The following is a 24,446-nucleotide window of genomic DNA, read 5'->3' on the forward strand; positions in this document are numbered from 1 at the left end:
TCAAAACGTGAGAGTGCTTTAGCTCAGGGTGGATTTGCAGAGCAGACTTGATGGGCAGAATGGCGTACTTATCTTGTGAACTTGGATAAGGTGAACAGCCAGCATTTTTTTCCTGGGGCAGCAACAGCCAATACATCTGTTTAAGGTGAGGGAAAGAAAGTTTAGGGGGGATGTCAGAGGTACATTTTTTTACTCGGGGAATGGTGGGTGCTTGGAATGCATTGCTTGGGTGGTGGTGGAGGCTGATACAATAGGGACATTCAAAAGACCATGAGATAGGCACATGGATGAAAGAAAAATAGAGGGATCTGGGTGTGAGGGAGGATAAAATTAGATTGTCATGGAGTAGGTTACACAGGTTGGCACAACATCACGGGCTGAAGAGCCTGTATTGCGCTATAATATTCTACATTCTTTAAGAATTCTCTACTAAGTTGTAGATTAATTCAAGAATGATGTATAAAAATTTATAATTTTTTTTAACAATACAGCACGATAGAAGGCCCTTCCAGCCCATGAAACCCGTGGCACCCAATTAACCCACTAACCCCATACATTTTTCGGTGGGTGGAAACCCATGCAGGCTACGAGGAGAATGCATTAACTTCTTTTAGATGATGCCAATTGAACCCAGGGCGCTGGTGCTGCAATAATGTTGCCCTAATCTCTACATTCACAGAGCCACCAATCTACACACAGAAGGCATTGAGTCTTGGGAGACCATGACTGTCGAGCTTGATAGAGTGGTGTTATCTCCTCGACTGGTCTTTCAGAAAGAGTCCCTTGACTCAGGGAATGGTTATGTGGAGAATTGAACAGCATGTTACAGAGTTGAGGTGAACAGCACCCACACAATAACAGAGGGGCTGAAGGGAAGAGAAGGCAACACATGCGGAGAGATAATTACTTTTTCCTGCCCACAGGCCACAGCTCAGTTGAAGGAGGCATTCAAGGATCCATCGGTGGTCCCTGCTCTCTGCTCCATTCTCACAAGTGCACCAAACCCTCAGGTAAAGAGCTCCTAGCTTCCTTTGGAGAGTTTATATGGACTAGCTGCCTCTGGTGGCAGGAGAGTCATGGGGCAGTTTCAAGGGGATTGGGAAGTTTCCCAGAAGGGGCAAACCAGACCAGTTTTCAGCACACATATTTGTCTGAAAGGTCTTGTGAACGAGTTGTGGAAGCAGATTGGTGTTGAGGTGATTTGGAAGGAAGCAAAACACTGCAGGACTGTGAGAAAGGGGCAGGGAGTACTGGGGTTAAATGGCTTACCATCTCTTCTTTCCCCCCCCCATCCCTTCCTATCCCCATCTCCCCTTCTCCTCTCACTGATCTTGCCCACCACCTTTCCACTCTCTCCTGCTTCCCTACCCCTTTCACCATTTCCTTTCTCCCCACTCTTTCTCCTCCCCTCACTCCTTTTCCTCTCACCTTTTCCCACCTCCCACTACATTTTCCTTCACTCCTGTCTCTGAATCTGCCTCCAACATACCCCTCTCCCTCCACTCCTCTCTCTTCCCCCTCCCATCCCTCCTTCCTCCACCCTTCTCTCTGTGCCTGCCTCCATCACCCTTTCCTTTTCCAGTGCATCTATGGGCTGGAACAAGTGACAGTGGTGGAGCTGGTTTGATCGGGTAGTAGAACTGCACAGCCTGTCCCACTCACTGGCTCGACATTCATCTGATGCAGAGCAATCATCTGCCGGCCCTTCTGTGGAAGTTGCTTTCGTTCTGGGTGCTTTTCAATCAACTCAGCTCATTCTGCTAGAGATGCCCTCTTCTCTGCCCCCCCCCCCCACCCCTCTCGGTGTGGCTGCATCCACCATCCCTCTCTCCACCCCCAACACAGAGCAATCATCCACTGGCCTTCCTGCGGACGCTCCTTTCTTTACTCTAGGTGCTTTTCACTCGTCTCTCTGCTCTATCTGTCAGAGGCTCACCCTCTTTTCCCCCACCTACTTTAGATCCGCCAATTTGCAGCTGTGCTCGTGAGGAGAAGAGTCGCTAAACACTGGAAGAAACTATCGGTCGACCTTAGAGAGAAGTATGTCAAAGAAGAAGTGCCTGTTGCTGAACAAAATGCATGGTTTAAGCCTGGAGTTTAATGAAGGGTTCCAAAACTTGGAGGAAGGGATGAGTGTGGAGTTGGGCAGTGATCTTCTGCCCCTCAGGCCCAAAATACAATGCAGCCTGAGACAGAGCGCGCAGAGGGTAGCTGGGTGAGCCTGTGGGTCAGTTGTTGACCTTTCACTTCAAGGAAATATCCAGGATGAAGGGCAGCATGTGTGAACTGGTTTATAGAGGGGCAGCTGGAGAAGAAATGGGTGCAGCAACAACTTGTTCCCTGACCTTTCACCCTGTGGGATATGGAATATGGAATCAAGACTCCAAATGGTTGAGAAGGAGACCCAGCCAAGCAGTGAGGTCTCCATAACATTTGTCGGTTCCACTGTGGACTTATAAAAAAATTTAAATTTAGACATACAGCACGGTTACAGGCCCTTTCGGCCCATGAGTCTGTGCCACCCTATTGCACCCAATTGACATACACCCCCGGAGGAAGGAAACTGGAGCACTCGGAGGAAACCCATGCAGACACAGGGAGAACATACAAACCCCTTACAGACAGCTTGGGATTTGAACTCCAGTCATGGTCTCTGGTGCTATAACAGCATTGCGGTGAGTCTGTCTGGAAGGGGAAGTTTGGATTGGGTGTTGCTGTGTTACATTAATCAGTGGAGACTGGGTTCCCACAAAATTAAAATAGTGTGAGATTGTCAGAGGCCAGTTTTCATTCACCCAGGTATTAACTATAAGATGCCCTTCTGTTGCCAAAGAGGAGCTCTTTGTGGGAAAAGCAGGCTTGTGTCTGTAAGCTCTGGGAGCATGTGATGGGACAGTGAGGAGGGGACCTCATTCTATCAAACCCACATTTTCCCTACCCTGGAGAGAGTGATGGGATGGTGCAGAGAGATATACACTCTGTATCTAAGCCATTCTGTCCCTTGCTATGAGTGTGTGATGGAATAGTGTGGACGGAGTTTTAGTCTGTGTCTAATCTAGGAGTGTGTGATGGGATATTGTAGCAGGAGCTTCACTGTGTTGGCACAATGTAGAGGGATCTTTGGTGTGGTGCATGAGGGATGTGTGTGTGTGACGGGACAGTGGAGAGAGACTTTTATTCCTTTGACCATGAGAGCGTGTAATGTGAAGATGTGGAGGGGCTATCACTGCCCAGGAAATGTGTGATGGAACAATATAGGGAGATATACCTTGTGTCTTGCCCTTGCCTGCGATTGTATGACTGTGGGAGTGCGGAGGGTACAGTTTGTGTTCACTGTGCTCAACTTGGATTGTTCTGCCCTGGATGTATTTAATGGGATGCTGTACTTTGCCAGTTGTTGACTCCTAGTTGTATGTTCTAACATGTTATCTCTGAATTTTTCTCCTTCCAGTTTAAAGCCTGTGGTTTTGCAGTCTCTCCAACAGGAACATGAGTAAGTGATCAAAAAGTCCTTCTATTTGGTCCATGGGAGAAGTATTGGGAAGGTGTGGAGAGGTGGAAAAGGGGCACTGATTTGGAAAGAGACATCCTAGTGCTGTAGCCCAGGATGTAGTGAATGACAGCACTTCTAGCTTAGGTTTATCAGTCACAAAATCCCCAGTACAGTGAAAAGGGTTCTTATCTCTAACATTCATAAAGAGCACAATTTACAGAGTGCAGGATTGCAATGAAAAAGATCAATTAGTACCAAGCAATACAGAAGAAAGCCCAAAAAATAGGGCTTCATAATTCAAATCAAAGATAGGAAGTAGATTTGAATAAACAAATGGATTAATGAGATTGGTTTGGGATATGTCGAGAAAATATGAAAAGTACAATAAATGTGAGATATAGAATGGTGCAAAATAATTTAATTCAGCTGTTATATTTAACACCATGTATATTTTCAAAAATCGAATCAGACTCTTTTGGATTTTATGTTTCAGATGCAGACAGGAATTTGGTACACTTCTCCATTCTTTTTAGCAGTGTCCTAAAGTTAAATATTTTTTGGTTAGAAATAGGTAACTTATTGGAACAAATAATTGGGATTAAATTCCCACAGGATCCAATGTTATTTTTGGGTGATATCAAGAATATTGAACCCAAGTTGAAATTGACTATGTATCAAGTTGGTTCAAGTTGCTTTAGCAATAGCAAGAAAATGTATTGCCATAAGTTAGAAGTTTGATCCAGATTTATGAATAGAAAGATGGCCTGCAGAAGTTCAGAGTTGTAAACCACTTGAGAAAATTACTTATAAATTAAGAGGCAAATCTATATTTTGGAAGATACAAAATATGGGTGTTATATTTCAATGAAGCTCTGACATTCCCTTCTCCTTAAGGTCTCAGTATATTATAAGAGATTTTAAAGTAATAGGGCACCCCTGTTGAGGGTCTCTAGTCCCATTCTTTTTTTTCTTTATGGGGGGAGTCCATATTTTTCTTTTACATACCGCATGTATTTGTATTGTTCTGAAATATCTTTAATTATATGTTTTATTGTGTGGTTTTAAACTAATAAGTAAAGTTTTTTTTAAATTAGCACCAAGCAAGGGCAGCAAAAGAGCACTGTTATGGGGTTCATTCAGGAGCCGGATGGCTGTGGGAAAGAAACTGTCTTTAAGCCAGATGGTGCACTCTTGAGTCTTCTCCCTAATGGGAGGAGGGAGAAGAGAGTTTGTCTGTGTGTGCTTTTCCGAGGCAGCTGGCGGTGACTACGGATGGGAGGGAGGTTTGTTCAACCTTCTTCTGATCTTGGGACTGAGCAGCTCTGATGTTGTAGTGTGATACATCCAGCAAGTCTGCTTTTGATAGTGTATCTGTGGAAGTTATTGAGGGAAGAGCTAGCATGCTGAATTTCCTTGGCCTTCCAAGAAAGCAGAGGCATTGGTGCGCTTTTTTGCCCATCATGCCAATGTGCATGACCCAGGGCAGGTCATGGGAGATATTAGTTCCTAAGAACTTGAAGCTCTTTACTCTTTCAACTTCAGCAGTGCACTCTCTACCTCCTCTCCTGAAGTCACTGATCATCTTCATCTAATTGAAGTTGAGAGAGAGGTTGTCATCTTGGCACCATGCCACTCGACCTCTGTCTCTTTCCTGCATTCTATCTCATCGGTATTTGATACCTGGCCCTCCACTGTGATGTTGTTGGTGAATTTGACGACAGAGTTCGAATGTGGGTGCAGAAGGAATAGAGTCGGGGACTGAGTACACTTAATGGGGCGGCACAGTTAGCAAAATGCTATTACAGTGCTCGTGACCTCCACTGTCTGTCCTAGTTCTCCCCTTGATTGCGTGGGTTTCCTCTGGGTGCTCTAGTTTCCTCCCATATTCCAAAGACGTATGGGATTAATAGGTTAATTGATCACGTGTGAAATTGGGCAACAGAGGCTCGTGGGCCAGAAGGCCCTGTTGCCATGCTGTATATCTAAATATATAATGTTAAAACATCCTTGAGGAGTGTTGGTGTTGAGTGTGATCGTAGAAATGTTGTTATCCATCTTCACTGATTGCCGTCTGAAAGACAGGAAGTCAAAGAGCAAGTTGCCAAGGATTTTCTAATGTTGGCATCATCCACATGGCCAGTAATGGATTTATGTGGTGGTTATTTTGAGGCATTACCTGAAGGCAACTTAATAAGTTATCTGCAGCTCTGTGACTGTATCTAAGAAATGGAAAAAATGCTTTTGGCATTGAAATATGGAAGTGAATGGGAAAGAAGAAGCGAGGCCTTCAAATGAGAGAACATCTGGATAACAGTGATCTTAAATCTACCCATGTTGGAGTAGTCAGCTGGAGAAAGGCCAGTTTTAATGGGTACAGCACCATGATGAGATGTGGAGGGAAATCAAGAGCTTCCTGTATTACCTGAACAAGAGGGCATAAACAGTAATCAGACAGCAGATGGTAAATGCCAGGTTGTCAGCACAAGTGGACCCAAGTGTATTTGAATTCCGAGAGAATGTGAATAAGTATCCATGCCTCCCACTGATGGGAAAACAAAGAGCTGCTAGATGGAGTCCACGGGTTGGGCAGCATCAATGAAGAGAAATGGTCAGTCAATGTTTCGGGTCGGGCCCCTTTATTGACTGTAGCTGAAAGGGTGGCATGATAGATAATACTTAAAAAGAGGGGGAAAGAAGCTGGGGGAGGGGCACAGAGATTGGGCAGAGGGTGGGAAGGACTGGTAGAGGGAGAGACCAATGAGAAGGGAGGAGAGAGAAAACTAGAAGTAAGCACAGGGTAGGTAAAGAAGAGATGGAACTGGAATTGGATGGAGGCAGGAGTTCCTAAATTTGGGAAAACCATGGTCCATGTCTTTGGGTTTCAGGTTGTCAGGAGCATAGTGCGGTGTTGTTCCTTGAGTTTACATTTGCCCTCACCCTGGTGACAGATGAGGTCGAGGACAGACATGAGTGGGAGGGAATGTTTGGGGAGGGAGGAGGAGGAGTTGAAGAAATTGGCCACAGAAGTTCATGCTTAGACCCACAAATAAAATGAACACCTGCACTCCTGTACCTCCATTTCTCAGTGGTCTCTCCCTTCACCTATCTCTCCACCTCTACCTGCCGTGCCCGCAGGAAAAAGGAATCTCAGGGTTGTACGTGATGTTATGTTTATACTCTGACAATAAATCTGAAACATTTGCCAGCTTCACCTCTCTTCCCAGATACATGTGGGATCACCCATTTTGTACAGCAGAAGGTCGATAAAGGGTCCTGTCCTGAGATGTTGACTCACTGTTTCTATCCACAGTTGCTTCCTGACCTGCTGAGACTGCCCAGACTTTCACTGTTCACTTGAAGGTTCCAATGTCTACAGTATTTGTATTGGTGTTTTCACTTCCTCTGGACGTTGGTTTTTGCTTGCTCCTCCCACATCCAGCACCAGGTCTGGTTGGAAGTAGCTCAAGGGCAACAATCAGAGAATCCCTTCTCCCAGCATCCAGTTTCAATGAACCTTATTGGAAGTAGCTCTGGAGTGGTGGCCTAATGACTTGCATCATCCAGTACCAATGAGTTTGGTTGGAAGTAGTTCTGAGGCAGTGGCTTACTGAAAGTTTCTATATCTGAATCCCTTCTCGCTTTCCTTTGGTTCACCCTCTTCCAGGCACAAGGTTCGGCACTCGGTCGCCCAGTTGGCTGCAATCATTGTCAAGCACGAGACCCCAGAGAAATGGTCCCAATTACTTCAGTTTATAACCCAGTGGACGAAGAGCAGCATTCCGGAGGAGAGGCAGGTGCGTGAGTAGGAGGGGCATAGCGTTCATCAGTTCAGAACAGAGTTGGCTGTGAAAGCATGGCTCATCGCAACCCTGCAGGCCCCCTACCTTAGGAGTAAGAAGGAAATCATTGCGATAGTGCCAGAATGTGCGCATCTGGTGGATTATTGATCTATGGGGGTCAGTAGCATGGTGCAATACACAAACGTGCTGGAGAAACTAGCAGGTCATGTTGCATGTGTAGGAAGTAAAGTATAACTGAAGTTTCTGTCCTGGGCCTCCATCAGGTATGAGCAAAAACAGACAGGGGCCCATTATTCAAAGGTGGGGGTGGTGGGGAGGAGCACAGGCTAACAGGTAAGAGGTGATAGGTGGATGTAGGTGAAGGAGCAAAACAGCTGGGATGATAGGAAAAGGGGGTGGGGAGCTGGAGGAAAGGAATCAGAGGGATAGGGGAAGAGACTCGGTGAAGGGGGTTGACAGAAATTGGAGATTGATATTAATGCCTTCCAGTTTGAGAGTGTCCAGACAGAATATAATTTGTGGATGGCCTCAGTTTGGCAGTGCACAAGGCCATGGATAGACATGTCAGTGTGGGAATGGGGTGTGGGATTGAAATGGTTGGCCACTGTGAGTGGCCATGGTGATACCTTACTGGCCAGAGTTATGGACCAATCATCCAGACCCACCGGGACAACTGAAGAATGTGCCTCTACCCCCAGAGAGGGGGTCGGTCCCCACCCCTCAAAGGGAGGGAGGTGTTCCCTTTTCCTTCTATGAAGTGGGATGGGGAAATTGATATCCTGACTTTGCCCCTTTTATTTTAATTCATTCACAGGTGTAATGGGGGTGGGGGGGGGGCGGTTGAGGGTAGGGTAAGACAGTTGCTCCAGGATGTTAAGTAAAGGGCATGAGTTTAAGGTGGGAGGGGGTGGAGTTAAAGGGAGATTTACGAGGCAAGTTTTTTTTTGTTACACAGATAATGGTACATGGAATGGGCTTAAGTAAATCTGGAATGATTCCTCTCAGTAAAGGTGATCATTAAAAAGCCTGGCTTGATACTTAATACCCGCTTTGGTCTGTCAGTTAAGGAAGTCTGAGATTCATACCCATTCCATTTGTCGAGTGACTCTGAACTCTCAAATATTTCAGTGCAGGGGTAATTGGGGATGGATAATAAATGGCAACAGCATCCATAGCAGAGAACGGTGCAGCACAATATGTCTGTGCCAACCGTGGTGCCTATTTAAACAGCCTGGACACAATCCCTATCCATTCCCTGTCTGTCCAAATGCTTCAGAACAATTACTCCAGACAACCCATTCCTGGCCAGGTTTGACCAATCGCATTATGGAGATGGTGACTCTCCCGGAGGTTGCTGCTGATTCAGGTGTTTGCCCCTCTTCAAATCTGATCTGACTGCAAAGATCTACGTCCGCACGCATTATTGGACACAACAGCAGTACTTTTTGGGTGGAGAAATAGAAGGAGCCATTTTTTAACCATGCTTGAGGCATTCCCTCTGCATGAGATTGGGGGACACAGTAGGATGGCCAGTTGAGTAACACCATCTTCTTTTTGTTCCCACCAGATAACTTGGTGATTTTTCTTCTCTTTTTGATGAATTATAGTTCTCATGCATCCCAGAATTATAAGCAAAAGTGGTTCAGGTTAGAGCATTGGACTCAGGCATATTTTAAATAATGGGTGATCTTTTTTGACCCAAGAATTGCAAGTACGTAGTTTCCAGAAAGTGGAGACATGGGTAGAAAGGGTGGTGAAGGAGGTGTTTGGCCTGTTACGAGCCCAGAGGACCCCAAAACCTAGCAGCAATAGATATTCACCAAGACAAAGGGTTACTTAAACAAAAGTTGATTTTAATGATCTTTAAACATGAAAACAGGCTCACACTTTAACTTATCACTATTGACTTAACTAACCTAACTTAACCCCCTTCTAATTCTAAGCGCACATGTATGTAATATGTGTATGTAAGTTCAGAAAAGTTCTTTGATTTACAGTCCAGTCTCACTTCTCATTCTTCCAAGTTCACTGGTTGCAGGCAATTCTTATACTGTGAACAGAATTTAACATTTATAAAGTTCACCAGGCTTTGGTGCTTTAAAGATAAATGGTTACTGCTCAGGAAGGTTCTTGTCAGTTTTCAGAGAGAGATTTGTGGTATATCGACACTCACAACTGATTCCTTTTTTTAGTCAGCCACTTCAGTGTCTTGCCGAAAAAACTTGCCGCCTCAGGATTCTCCAAATGATAACCTCTTTCTTTGAGGTCACCACAGAGTTCCTTTTTGTTTCGCTTATTCCAAGTGAAACATTAGACAGCCAGTCCTCTCCTCTTGCATGAACCACAAGGGCTTTGACCAGGCTGAACTAAGCACTCAAAACCTGTCTTCCAAATGGGGTTTTCCACAAACTTGCCAGCTTGTCCTGTTCCAGTCCCAGTTGCTGCTACTGACTGTAAAACTGCAGAACTGATCTCTGTCTCTCTCTCTCTCTCTCTCTCTCAGAGAAAAAAACCTGTTTGACTCTCTGCTTGCAAAACCAGATGACCCTCTTAGAACAGCAAGTTCCCCTCCAGACAATCTGAGGCTCTAACAAGTTATTTCATCTGTTGCCTTTTTGTAAACAACAGTCCATTAGTGAAGTCTCTTGGGCACTCTCCAAAGCTTTTGCAAAGACTGTTGGCCCCAACATGCAGGAGCAGAGCTCCAGTATTTTAAATAAGATCTGTTTTAAAGTGTTTGTATGTGACCTACACTAACAAACCTGCCCCAATTTATCTCCTAAAAACATATCTATATTCTGTCACAGGCCATGTTTGACTTCATCGGTCGGGGCCCTGTGTCCAGGAGCAAGGATGTCCTGTTACAACTGTGCAATTCATTGTGATGAGCCGCATTTGGTGTATCACATGCAGTTCTGGTTGCCCAGCTTTAGGGAGAAGGTCCTTGAGCTGGAAAGGGGACAGGTCTATAAAAATACAAAAGGTATAGGGAAAGTGGACAGACACTGTCTCTCTCCCTCCAGGATTGGGGAAACTAAAACTTAAAGGGCAGAGGTTGAAGGTGGGAGGGGAGACATTTAAAGGGGATCCAAGAGGTCAGCTTGTCAACATGGAGGGTGATGGGTGTGTGAAATGAGCTGCCGGAAAAAGTGGTGGAGGGGGACAGTTACAGGCTTGGATGGGGAAGGGTCAGAGAGGACGCTGGTCAGAGGGAAATGGATGGGGAAGGGTTAAAGGGGTACAAAGGGTGGGGAAGGGTCAAGGGGGACACGGGTGGGGAAGGGTCTGCATGGACAAGTTGAGCTGTAGGGCCTGTCCCCATACTTCTTGGCTGAGTGACTGGAACATACCAGAGACATTCCATGTATCTGGAAGTTCCGGGGAAGGGTCATCATCCTTGCTTCTTCTCCCACACATGCAGCCTTGTGCTGGTGGGACGGTGGGGGAGGAGGGGGCTCCTCACACTTGAGATGGTAAGGGCCAACGTGTGCCAGCGGATCCGTGGTGGTGGGAATTCTAGCAACTGTCTTGGTAACTAGCCTCATGCCTGTCACGCAGGTGGGGATGCTGCTGCTGAGCACAGTCGTCGACATCAGCACCGAGTCCTTCAAGTGCCACTTCCGTGAACTGATGCGGCTCTTCAACCAGACCCTGGAGGACCACACCAACCCTCTGGTGGTCTTCTACACCATCCAGACCCTGACCGCAGTGGTGTCGTACATAGGGACTGACGAGATGGTGAGTGAAATGGCCCCACTTCAGCGAGCTCAGAGACACTGTCCCAATCCATGGGCACCTCTGCTGCACTGACCTCACAACCAGTATCTCATCAAGCCTACCCAGCTATTCCATTTACTATTCTTTTCAACCCCCATTTGCCTGCCTTCTCCCTTTATCCCTTGATTTCCTTCTTATTTGAGAATCTATCAACCTCCGTTGTAAACATGCCTGATGACGTCCTCCACAGCCATTTGCAGTAACAAATTCCACAGATTCACCACCCTCTGAGTAAATGCATCTCTGTTCTAAAGGGTTGTTTTTGTATTCTGAGGCTGTACCTTCTGGTTCCACGCTCCCCCTCTTTAGGAAACATCCTCTCCATATCCACTCCATCCAAGTCTTTCAGTATGAAATTCTACACCCCCCCCCCCCCCCCACCCCATCATCATTCCAAACTTCAGCGAGTACAGTGCCAGAGCCATTTAACCCTCCACATATAATATCCTTTTCATTCCAGGATCTTTATAGTGAACCTCCTCTGAACCCCCTCCAGTGCCAACATATTCATCCTGAGATAAGGAGCCTAAAACAGCTCATGATATTCCAAGTTTGGTCTGACCAATGGCTTATAAAGCTCAATCTTGAATCCCTTCTTTTATATTTTATCCCTCTCAAAATGAATGTAAGCATTAATTTGCCTTCCATACCATTGACTCTACACCTTCAGGGAATCTGCACGAGGTCTCCCAAGTCCCTCTGCACCTCCAATTTTTTAACTCATCGCCCATTTAGAAAATACTCTCTGCCTTTATTCTTTATCATCATCAATAATGTAATTTTAAATTTATTTGTCACATTGTACCAAGGCAAGTGTGCTTCTGCGAGCAGTCTGACATTTATACAGCTGTGGAAAGAGCTTTATAAGAGTTAATCAAGAAAGTCTGCAGGCTCTGGAGTCTAGTGCAGGACACACAAGTGCTGGAGAAACTGCAGGTCATGCAGCATCCATGGGAAGTAAAGGGTAACCAATGTTTCAGGCCTGAGCCCTTTGTCAGGAAGGTTTCTGACGAAGGGCTCAGGCCAGAAACTTTAGTTACCTACATGATCCATACACATTTCTCCAGCACATTTGTGTACTACACCATTTACAGTGTGTAGAGTTACAATGAAAAGAAAGACCAGTTGGTGCCAAGAAAAGGCAGCATGGGAGCACTGTTGTGGGATTCAGTCAGGAGACTGACGACTTCAGGGAAGAAACTGTCTTTAACCCTGACGTGTGTTTTCACACTCTTAAGTCTTCTCATGGATGGGATGAGGGAGCAGAGTGTGTATCTGGGGGTATCTTAGCTTCTCCAGAGTGTTGTCTCTCTCCCAGGCAGTGCGAGCTGTTGATGGAGTTGATGAAGGCAATGAGTCTTGGGAGCTGTGTTCACTGCCCTTTACACCCTCCAAATTTGAGCTGAGCAGCTGCCGTCTCACGCTACGATGATCCAGTGGGACTGATTGCACTGGTCGAGGTCCTAGAGGAACAGGGGTCATGCAATTGGTCCTTTGCGTTCCCATTGCAATCATCTTTCAGCAACTTGTAACTTGCACTAAGTAAGCTCAGCCAAACTCAAGTTTATTGTCAGATGTGCTGGGCTACAGTTATAAGGTTTGTTTTGTATGCTGTCCAACAAGTTCAAGTTTATTTGTCATCTGATTGTACCAGTTACAACCTGATAAAACAGCGCTCACTGATCCGCAGAGCAAAACACACAGACATAACATATAGTGCTCTCCATAATGTTTGGGACAAAGATGCATCGTTTTTTTTCTTGATTTGCCCCTGTGCTCCACAGTTTAAATTTGTAATCAGACAATTCACGTATGATTAAAGTGTACATTCCAGATTTTATTCAAGATTATTTGTATATATGTTGGTTTGACTATAGAAATTACAGAACTTTTTATACATAATTCCCCTATTTCAAGGCACCATAAGGTTTGGGACATTTGGCTTCACAGGTGTTTGTGAGTACTCAGGTATGTTAATGATTTCATTGGTACAGGTAAAAGAGACCAAGGCTTGCTTCTAAGCTTTTGATCACCTTTAGGATCTGTAATTGACATTTTTCATCATGAGAACTCGAGTTTGTGCCACTGAAAGTCAAAGAACCCATTATGAGACTGAACAACAAGAATAAAACAGTAAGAGAGTGCACAAACTTAAGGATTACCAAAATCAACTGCTTGGAACATTTGATTTCAGATATGTTGTCAGAGTACATACATGGCATGACATACAACTCTGAGGTTCTTTTTTTCCTGCGGGCAAGAGAAAATTACCATTTGTTGGTAGTGCAAAGAAAAATCTGTACACAATGACATATAAACAAATAAAGAACTGTAAACAGAGAACAAAATGTAATGAACTGACTGTGCAATACAGAGAGATTAAAAAAGACCTTAAATGAGTCCCTGATTGAGTTTGTTGTGTCTGATGGTGGAGGGGTAGCAACTGTTCCTGAATCTGCTGGAGCAAATCTTGTGGCATTTATACCTCTTTCCTGATGGTAGCAGTGAGAACAGAGCATGCACTGGGTGGTGCAGATCCTTGATGATTGCTGCTGCTCTCCGATGGCAGCATTCCCTGTAGATGTTCTTGATCATGGGGAGAGTTTTGCCTGTAACGCCCATGGCTGTTTCCACTACCTTTTGGAGGGCTTTATGCTCAGGGGTAATGGTGGCCCCATACCAGACCATGATCAGCACACTTTCCACTACACATCTGTAGAAATTTCCTTGGGTTTCTGATGTCACACCAAACCTTCACAAACTTCTGAGGAAGTAGAGGCGCTGACGTGCTTTCTTCACGATGCCATTGGTGTGTTGCATCCTGGAAAGATCTGAGATAATGACTCCCAAGACCTTAAATTTGGTCACTCTCTCCGCCTCTGATCCCCCACTGATCACTGAATCGTACACCTCTGGTTTTCCTTTCCTGGTCAACAATCAGATTCTTGGTTTTGGTGATATTGAGTACAAGGTTTTTATTGTTGCACCATTCAGCCAAGTTTTCGACCTCCATCCTGACTAAGAGAGAGAATAACATTGAAAATGTGAGTGTTGACATATTCAATATATTTTTGAGACTGGATAAGCGGTGTCAAGATGCTTTCTTCAGATTCACTCTCCTGAACGCAGTTTGCACGTCATCCTCAGATATGGACAGGATAGGATCATCAAGGGACGAAGGGGTGTGGAGGGACGGTTCTCTGTTACTGTGTTCAAATTGGACGTAGAAGGCATTAAGATCCTCTGGGAGAGAAGCTTGGCCATCCACCACTTCACCGGATTTGGTTTTGTAGCAGTTTATGTCATTTAGGCCATGCCACAACTGTTTGTTGTCCCTTGTTTTTCCCATTTTTATTTGGAATCTTCACTTCGCCCAGGAAATGGCTTTTCATAGGTCATACCTGCTCCTTCTGTATTGATATGGATCTCTGGACTTAAATGCCTGTGATCTGGCTCTCAGTAGGTTCCGGATTTCATTGTTCATCCAGGGCTCCTGGTTAGGAAAACCCTGAACAATTTGGTGCAGACACACTCATCCACAGCTGTTTTGATAAAGTCTGTGACAGCCCTGGTGTAATTCTCAGCTGAGTCCTTGAACACAGCCCAATCCACTGACTCCAAGAAGTCCTATAACTGTTCTTCAGCCACCTGATCTCCGGAGCCTCTCTTTTTATGCTCTGTTTGTATGAAGGCAGAAGGAGCACAGCCAGGTGATTCAACAAGAAGAAAGAGCGTATTGGTGAGCTCAGTAATTGCAAAGGGACTGATAGGCCAAAGAAGACCTCCACTACTGATGACAGAAGAATTCTCATCACAATGAAGAAAAATCCCCAAACACCTGTGCAACAGATCAAAAACACTCTTCAGGAGGCAGGAGTGGATATGTTAATAATTAATGTCCGCAAAAATCTTCATGAACAGAAATACAGTGGTTTCACTGCAAGATGCAAACCACTGGTTAGTCACAGAAATAGGATAGCCAGATTACAAGTAAACCACAAAAATATGGCCAGATTACAGTTTGCCAAGTAGGATTTAAAAGAACTGAAGAATTCTGGAAAAAGGTCTTGTGGATAGATGAGACCAAGATTAATCCGCATCAGAGTGATGGTAAGAGTCAAGTGTGGATGCGTAAAAGGAACTGCCCAACATCCAAAGCATACCACCTCATCTATGAAAGGTGGTGGGGTTGTTATGGCCTGGGCACGTATGGCTGCCACAGGCACTTATCTGCATTGATGATGTAACTGCTGATGACCGTAGCGAAATGAACCCTGAGATGTATAGAAACATCTTATCTACTCAAGTTCAAGCAAATGCCTCCAAACTCACTGGATGGTGCTTCATCCTACAATAAGACAATGATCCGAAACACACTGCTAAAGCAACAAAGAAGTTTTTCAAAGCTAAAATCTGGAAAATTCTTGAATGGCCAAGTCAGTAACCCATTCTAAATCCAATTGAGCATGCCTTCCATATACTGAAGAGAAAGCTTAAGTGGACAAGCCCGTGATACAATCAGGAGCAGTAGCGGCCGGGCGATGTGCAATGAATTGGGAGTATTGTGCTGATGGCCGGCTCCATCCCTATCTGCTCGCATATAATCTGGTTTCCCGCCTCAACCCAGAACCCTTCCAAAGACTGCCGTGAAACCCTACCCACAGTTATACTCAGCACCTGGTGATGTCTATCAATCACAGACTTCAAGCAGTCATTGCATGCAAGGGATATGCCACAAAGTACTAAACAAAATTAATATACATACCATTGCTATGTCTCAAACATTATGGTGCCCTGAAATGAGGACACTGTATAAAAAGTGCTGTAATTTCTACATGGTCCAACCAAAATGTACTCAGATAACCTCGAATAAAATCTAGAATGTGCACTTTAATCATGTGAATTGTTTTAATTACAAATTTAAAACCATGGAGAACAGGAAAATAAAGGAAAAATGTGTCTTTATCCCAAACATTGTGGTGGACATTGTAAATAAAAATGATACACGTATATGGTATAAATATTCTTAGTAAATGGTACAGTCACTGAGAATTATTTTAGTAGTCTCACTGCCTGTGGAAAGTTCCTCAGACTGGTGGATCTGGCTCTGATACTCTGTATATTTTTCCTGATGCGAATAGCTGGAAGATGCTGTGTGCAGGGTGGGTAGGGGTCCTCCTTGCGAGCCCTATTTATACAATGATTCGATAAATCACATCGATGGGGGAGGGGGACCCGGTGATCCTCCCTGCTGCTTTTATGGTCCTGTTGATTGACCTCTGATCCAGTACTCTCCAGTAACCACACCACACTGTTGTCACAATGCTGGCCAGTACCATTGCCTGCCTCAGCTTTCTAAGGAAGTGCAGTCACTATTCAGCCTTCCCGACAAGTGAGGAGATGTTATGTGTCCAGGATAGGTCATTTCTTAAGTGTAATCCGAGGAACTTGATGCTCCATTCTCTCCACTACTGAGCTATTTTAATATCTAGTGGAGGGTGATTGTTCCTGGGTCCTCCTGAAGTCCACAATCATCTCCTTTGCTTTGTCCACATTGGAACTCAGGTTGTTATTCTCACACCATTTCACAAGATTTTCTTTTTTTTATATAATTTTTTATTTTTCACAGTGTGAACCATATCAACCAAAATATATACAAACATTTCTCATTAAATATACAGAGGCATTTTCTCCCTTTTCCCCCCCTACCCTCCCTCCCCCCTTTCCACCCCCCTCCCCAAAAACCATATACAATACAATAAAACCATTAAACAATGTCATCACACAATGAAAAATAAACAAGAAAAATGTGTCATCTATTTTTACACACCGAATCAAGTCATTTTGTCTTATCATCATTTTAGTGGGTGAAGGTCCGAGGCAAGCTCTCTCTGTTGTGTTCCATGTATGGTTCCCAAATTTGTTCAAATAATGTGACTTTATTTTTTAAATTATGTAATTTTTTCCAATGGAATACATTTATTCATTTCCATGTACCATTGCTGTATTCTCAGGCTCTTTTCCATTTTCCAAGTTGACATACAATTTTTTGCTACTGCTAAGGCTCTCATAACAAATCGTTTTTGCGCTTTATCCAATTTGAGGCCTAATTCCTTACGTCTTATATTACTTAGAAGAAAGATCTCTGGATTTTTTGGTATGTTATTTTTTGTGATTTTATTTAATATCCGATTTAGATCTTCCCAAAACATTTTCACTTTCTTACATGCCCAAATTGCATGTACTGTTGTTCCCATTTCCTTCTTACAACGAAAACATCTATCTGATAATGTTGGATCCCATTCTTTTAACTTTTGAGGCGTGATATATAACCTGTGTAACCAATTATACTGTATCATGCGTAACCTCGTGTTTATTATATTCTTCATAGTTCCAGAACATAACTTTTCCCATGTTTCATTTTTTATCTTTATGTTTAAATCCTTTTCCCAATTTTTTTAAGGTTTATAGCTTATTTCATCCTTTTCCTTACTTGCAGCTTAATGTACATGTTCATTATAAATCTTTTAATTATCATTGTGTCTGTAATCACATATTCAAAGCTGCTTCCTTCTGGTAACCTCAGTCTGTTTCCCAATTTATCCTTTAAATAAGCTTTCAGTTGATGATATGCAAACATTGTACCATGAGTTATTCCATATTTGTACTTCAACTGTTCAAATGTTAATAAATTATTTCCCAAAAATCTATTTTCTATTCTCTTGATTCCTTTTCTCTCCCATTCTCTAAAGGAAAGGTTATCTATTGTAAAAAGGATTAGTGGGTTTTGTGTCAATAACAATTTTGGTATTTGGTAATTCATTTTTTTCCTTTCTAAGTGGATCTTCTTCCATATATTAAGTAAATTATGTAATACTGGTGAGCTTTTATATTGCACTAGCTTTTCCTCCCACTTATAAAGTATATGTTCTGGTACTTTCTCCCCTATTTTATCTAGTTCTATTTTAGTCCAGTCTGGTTTTTCCCTTGTCTGGTAAAAATCTGATAAATTCCTTAATTGTGCTGCTCTATAATAATTTCTAGTTTGGTAGCTGCAAACCACCTTGGTTGTACCTCTATTAATTTATCTAATGCTACCCTCGGTTTCCCCCCTTTCCACAAGAATTTCCTTATTATTCTCTTTCATTCATTAAAGAATTTCTCTGTTAAGGGAATTGGGAACAATTGAAATAAGTATTGTATCCTTGGAAGACATTAATTTTAATGCAATTTACCCTCCCTGTCAACGTTAATGGTAATTCTTTCCAATGTTCTAAGTCTTCCTGCAATTTCTTTTAGTGGCTGATAATTTAGTTTGTACAGGTGGCTTAAGTTATTATCTAACCTAATACCTAGGTATCAGATTGCTTGTGTTTGCCATTTAAATGGTGATTCTTTTTTAAATTCTGTATAATCCGCATTACTCATTGGCATCACTTCACTTTTATTTGCGTTGATCTTGTACCCCGATATTTCTCCATACTCCTTCAATTTCTTATGTAATTCTTTAATTGATATTTCTGGTTCTGTTAAGTATACTATGATGTCATCTGCAAATAAACTGATTTTATACTTTTTTTCCTTTATTTTTATCCCTTTTATTTTATTTTCTGTTCTTATCAGTTCTGCCAATGGTTCTATTGCTAAAGTGAACAAGGAGGGGAGATAATGGACACCCCTGTCTAGTTGACTTACTTAATTTAAATTGGTTCGATACATATCCATTTACTGTTACCTTCACCAATGGTCCATTATATAATGCTTTAATCCAATTAATATATTTTTCTGGTAGATTGAAACTCTGTAATACTTTAAATAAATAATTCCATTCTACTTTGTCAAAGGCTTTTTCTGCGTCTAAAGCAACAGCCACTGTTGGCTTCTTATTTCCTTGAACTGCATGAATTAGATTAATAAGTTTACAGACATTATCCACTGTTTGTTTTTTCTTAATAAATCCAGTTTGATCTTGTTTTACTATTTTTGGTACGCAATCGGCCAATCTGTATGCTAATAATTTCGCTATTATCTTATAATCTGAATTAAGTAGAGATATTGGTCTATATGATGCTGGTGTTAGTGGATCCTTCCCCATCTTTGGTATTACTGTAACTATTGCTCTTTTACATGAATCTGGCAAGTTTTGTGTTTCTTCTCTCTGGCTCATTACTTCCAGGTGAGGAGGAACTAATAACTCTTTAAATGTTTTATAAAATTCTATTGGAAATTCATCCTCTCTTGGTGTTTTATTGTTTGGCAGCTTTTTTAATATATCCTGTACTTCCTCTATTTCGAATGGTTTTATCAGTTTGTTTTGTTCCTCTTCTTGCAATTTTGGCAGTTCAATTTTAGCTAAAAACTCTTCTATTTTATCATTTTTCCCCTCATTCTCAGTTTGATATAATTGTTCATAAAATTCCTTAAAGTTCTCATTAATCTTGGGTTGAATGTGATTTGTTTGTCCTTTTTCCTTGATGCCAATACAGTTCTTTTAGCTTGTTCTGTTTTAAGTTGCCAGGATAATATTTTGTGTTTTTTCTCCCAGTTCATAATACTTTTGCTGTATTTTCATTATGTTCTTCTCCACCTTGTACGTTTGTATTGTTTCATATTTTTTTCACAAGATTTTCCATCTTCTTTGTATTTCGACTCTTCATTGATGCTGGTGAGGCCAACTCCTGTCATGTTATCTGCATATTTGATGACTCTTGCAGGTGGAAATAGCATTGCATTCATGGGTCAGTAGCATGAACAGGAGCAGACTGAGCACACAGCCCTTGGGTGTGCCAGTGTGTGATTGTGTTCAATGTTCTGCTATCAACCCAGTCAGACTATGGTCTTTCCATTAGAAAGTTCAGAATCCACTTACCAAAAGGGGTGCTGTCCCAGCGAGGACAGCTTCTCCACCGTCCTCTAGAGTATGATTGTATAAGCGCCAAGCTGGTCAATGAACAGCAGCCTAGTGCACGAGGTGTTGTTCTTCAGGTGGGTCAAGACAGAGTGTAGGGACAGACTGAGTTCCTCCAGCATTTCAGTGTTCCATTTCAGTGGAACGGTTCCGTCTGCAGGCAAATTGAAATTGGTCCCGTGTTAACAGTAATAGAGTGGAAAGCAGAGAATGCAGAGAGACCAGATTAGGTGAAACATTGATTCACTGGTGTGAAGTTTGTTCAGGAGACTGAGAGCAGCAGGACAGAAACTGTTGTGAAACCTGATGGTAAGTGAATGATCTCGATCTCGCACGTCCTCAGGAGGAGAGATGAGGTAGTGCAGCCGGCTGGGATCACCCCTATGATGTGTTGTGGAGTTGAAGGAGGTGTTGTGGGATGATGTGACCCCAACTCAGCGTTCTTCATGGGGAGGTTTAGCATTTATGAACCCCAGGTAGATCCTGTGGAAAGGAAGAAGAGGCACCAATAACTGAAGAACTTGAACAATTACATGACTACTATCCTCAGCAATAACTCCAGCAGGCCAGCAGATATTCTGGGCTGATTGTCTCCTGTCTGCAACTCACCACCTCGTGACTATTGCCAGTCACCCACCACCCTTGCGACATCTGCCAGTGACCCAGCACCCAGAGACCTCTGCCCATCACCCCATGATTTTAACCAGCAACCCACTGCCCCCACAACATCTGCGAATGATCCTGTAACCTCACTATTACACCCTGGTCCATTATCCTGTCTGTTTTCCATCTGTTTTCCATCCAGAGGGGGGATGGTTTTAGAGTTGCTTGCGAGTTCGTGCATCTGCCCAGCTCTCAGTGGCAGCCATTTGACAGGGTTGTTTCTCTCCCTTCCACAGAATATGATGCGTCCCATGGTTCCAAAGCTGTTGATCGCAATCCAGACCCTTATCCAGCACAATCAGGTGAGCTCTTCGTGCGGAGCGCTGAACTGGAAAGGCCCACAGGAGCTTGGAATCTGGAGCAGCAAGTGCCCTGCTGGTGGAACTCAGTGGGTCGAACGGCATCCACAGGGGAGAACGATCTGTCAGTAATTCGGGCCGGGAGCCTTCAAGAGGACAGAGAGTGTACCACGTGACCGAGAGGGAGCGGAGAAGTGGCCCAACAGCTCTCCCCATTCCCACTACGGTGACGTTGTCTGATGCCAGCATTACTAGCCTTTCTCTCGCATGTCACCTCACCATGACTCATCTTCCTTGCTTCTCGTTCTCCCTTTGGCACTTTCCAATCAACTGTTTGTCATCCTTCACCCCTCCCTAATGGCCCCTGTCCACGTCACACTGTGCACTCTCTGATCTGCTGGGGTTCCGGCCTGAATCATGGACTGTTCTTTCTCTCCCGTGGACACTGCTTGACCTGCTGAGACCCTCCAGCAGATTGTTTGTTGCCTTTGCAGTCTTACCCGTGGTATTGTCAAGGTTCAGTCAGAAAGTCCGAAGAAAAACCATAACGAGAATGTGAAACAAGAAGATAATGAGCCTTGTGCATTTTGTGCTTTTGATGTTTTAGGGTGAGAATCCTTTTTGTCTAATTTCGATCCTGTGTCCATGACCTGATGTAGCTGTGGTCACTGGTGGACTGGCGTTCATTGCCCACCCTTAACAGATCAGTGTGCACCACCTCCTGCGTCAGGTCACCCAAAGCCATGCTGTCTGAGTTCAGGGATCCCCTGCTTCCCTGAGCACCTCTCCATCCAGTGACAAGCAGTGTTCTCCCAACAGGATCAGGCCTGTGAGGCCATGGAAGTCTTCGATGAGCTGATGGAGAGTGAAGTGTCCATCATTGTGCCGTATCTGTCACAGATCATCCACTTCTGCTTGGAGGTCAGTGCCAACTCTGCTCCCCTCCCTGTCACACCCTGGAGGGTGGGGATTCCTCCCGACTACTCCCCTCCCTGTCCTACATGAGGGTGTGGGGTGGGAATGGAGAGGAAGCCCCCCAACAGTGACTTTGCCTGTCCTACCCAGGAAGATAATCCCTCCCAGCTGCCCTTCCATCCCACTCGGGGCTGGGGGAGGTTTCCTTCCAACTCTGCACTCAGCCAAGGGTATGTGAATTCCTCCCGTCTACACCTCTCCCTGTCCCAATTGAGGGATCCTGTTCTGGTTGGTTGTTTTCGGTTACTAGTGGAAACAGGGGTCGATGTTGGGGCCACTTTTTACAATGTATATCGATGATTTAGATTATGGATTAAATGGTTTTGTGTCTATATTTGCAAATGACACCAAGATGAGTGGATGAGCAGGAGTGTTGAAGAAACCAAAAAGTTGCAGAGAAACTAGGAGAGAGGGCAAAGAAATGGCAGATGAGATACAATGTTGAGAAATATATAGTTGTACATTTTGAAAGAAAAAATAACCAGGCAGATTATTATTTGAAAGGGAAGAAGATTCAAAATTCTGAACTGCAAAGGCTGGAAGGGATACAGAGAAGTTTCACTTGGACATACTTTCCGAGGGCTGGAGGAGGGGAGGCTGGGATATTTTTTGTTGGAGTGTGGGGAGGCTGAGGGATGACCAAAAAGAAAATCACAAGGAGCACAGATAAGGTCACAGTCCTTTTTCTATCCCATGATAGAAGAAACGGTAACCTTCGCACTGTTCGCTGCAACAGCAAGGAACTCCCAGTGGCCACCCATTTCAATACCACACACCATCCCCACGCCTAAGTGTCTGTTGAAAACTGCCAACCCGAGGCCATCTGCAAATTGTAGGATTTTGTCTGGGCACTCTCCAACCAGGCAGCATCAACGTTGACCTCCAGTTTCCTTTTGGCCCCTCTCCTGAGTCAATCTTGCTCTCTCTCTCTCTCTCTCTCTCTTTCTTTCTTTTTCTCTCTTTCTCTTTTTCGCTTTCTCTTTTTCTATCTTTCACACCCTACCCCCCTTCCCTTTGCCTATCAGAGAATAAGTCTTGTAAAAAAATCACTTAAGTCTGCAGACAATGTGGTTGAAATAACTCAGCAAGTCAAACTGTCCTTTATATAGCAAAGATAAAGATGCATTATTAGCCTGACGTTTCGGGCTTGAGTCCTTCATCAAGGTATGGAAGATGTCAGCAGGTGACCCAACAAAAAATGCAACACTTTATCTTCTCCAATCACCTCCACTTTTTTCTCTTCTACCCTCCCACCTATATCCACCAATTACCTCAGCCTGTGTTCCTTCTGTGCTTCTTCCTCCTATCTTCCATCTCCTCCTCCTCCACCTTTATATTCTGGAGACTGTCTTCACAGGGCAAATCAAGGAAAACAAAATAGTTTACGGGACAAACAGGAATATTGAGGTTGTCCAAATCTTTAAAAAGTCGTTATTGTCCCTCTAGCACTTCCTCTGGCAGCTTGATCCATACACCTATGGAAAAATTACCCCTTGGGTCCCTTTTGTATCACCTGAAATCTGTCCCCTTAACCCCCGCCCAAACCCTGGGAAAAAGAAGGTAACCGTTCCTCTCACCTATACCTAAGAGGGAACAGAGCCAACACGGATTCATGAAGAGGAACTGATGTTTGCCATATCTGCAGAGAGATTTGGGCTTGTAACTGGCAGAGTTAGTAACAGGGATTGAGGATATATGGTGGCTTTTGATTTTCAGAAAGCCTTGGCTGTGAGGGAGTGAAGTAGCGCACAGGGTTGGGAAATGACTTGGCACAAGCTCAGGACTGGCGGACAGATTGCAGTTGAGAGCAGGAATAAATAGCTTGATTTTGGGGAGGAAGGTTGTGACAGATCTAGGCTGCAAGGGAACGCACCAGTTACACACCCAATCAATGTGAGCACTTGCTGAGGGGTTAATTTGCTGTTGTGAGAGTGTGGATCCAGCAAAGGGTCTTCACTGCAAAGTGTTCTGAGGTGTCAGCAGATGATGAGATGGGGATGCTGAGGGATGACTCTTCCACGCAAAGGGTGGTGGATATGGGACACACTGCCGGAGAAAGTAGTCAAGGCAGGAACACTGACAGGATACATGGATAGGAAAGGGTTAGATTGAATGAGAACAGCTCAGGAAGCCATTTGATTCAGTACAGAGGAGTTGGGCCAAAGAGCCTGATTCCGTGACTCCACACCCGACCCCTTTCTCTCCACCTCTCTGGCCCGCTTTGTCTGAATATGTTCATGCATTCGTTGCTCCTTTCTGAGGGCGCTGTTCTCTTCTCCACCAGATTGCTGCCAACTCAGTTCTGGAGGACAACCTCCGGGTAAAGGCCTTGTCCTGTGTGAGCTTCCTCATCAAGCTGAAGGGGAAGGTGAGCAAAGCAATGCACGAGGTCAGATTTTCACTCTTTGAAAGGAATAGGTGTTCATTGTAATGTGTGGTTCTTTGGTCTGTGCTCTATCCAGGCAAGCCAGCCTGCACTTAGATTCAGTGAGTAGAGCAATATTAAAACAAAAGTGCAGGGTTAATTGTTG

The 24,446-nt window shown here is 43.9% G+C and overlaps 1 protein-coding gene across 8 annotated transcripts in view; it reads left to right on the top strand.

Annotated features, from left to right (window-relative positions):
• The window catches only part of ipo4 (importin 4), a 92,618-nt gene that overhangs the window by 30,967 nt on the left and 37,205 nt on the right, over positions 1-24,446 (top strand). For all 8 annotated transcript variants that reach the window (XM_069940865.1, XM_069940863.1, XM_069940871.1 and 5 more), the window contains exons 2-9: positions 924-1,010; positions 1,961-2,040; positions 3,452-3,493; positions 7,158-7,287; positions 10,852-11,031; positions 20,878-20,943; positions 21,760-21,861; positions 24,200-24,283. In XM_069940865.1, the coding sequence (XP_069796966.1) occupies positions 924-1,010; positions 1,961-2,040; positions 3,452-3,493; positions 7,158-7,287; positions 10,852-11,031; positions 20,878-20,943; positions 21,760-21,861; positions 24,200-24,283 (771 nt within the window). The remainder of the gene's footprint in view (positions 1-923; positions 1,011-1,960; positions 2,041-3,451; positions 3,494-7,157; positions 7,288-10,851; positions 11,032-20,877; positions 20,944-21,759; positions 21,862-24,199; positions 24,284-24,446) is intronic.

Source organism: Narcine bancroftii, chromosome 5 (assembly GCF_036971445.1).
Source record: "Narcine bancroftii isolate sNarBan1 chromosome 5, sNarBan1.hap1, whole genome shotgun sequence".
Lineage (NCBI taxonomy): Eukaryota > Metazoa > Chordata > Chondrichthyes > Torpediniformes > Narcinidae > Narcine > Narcine bancroftii.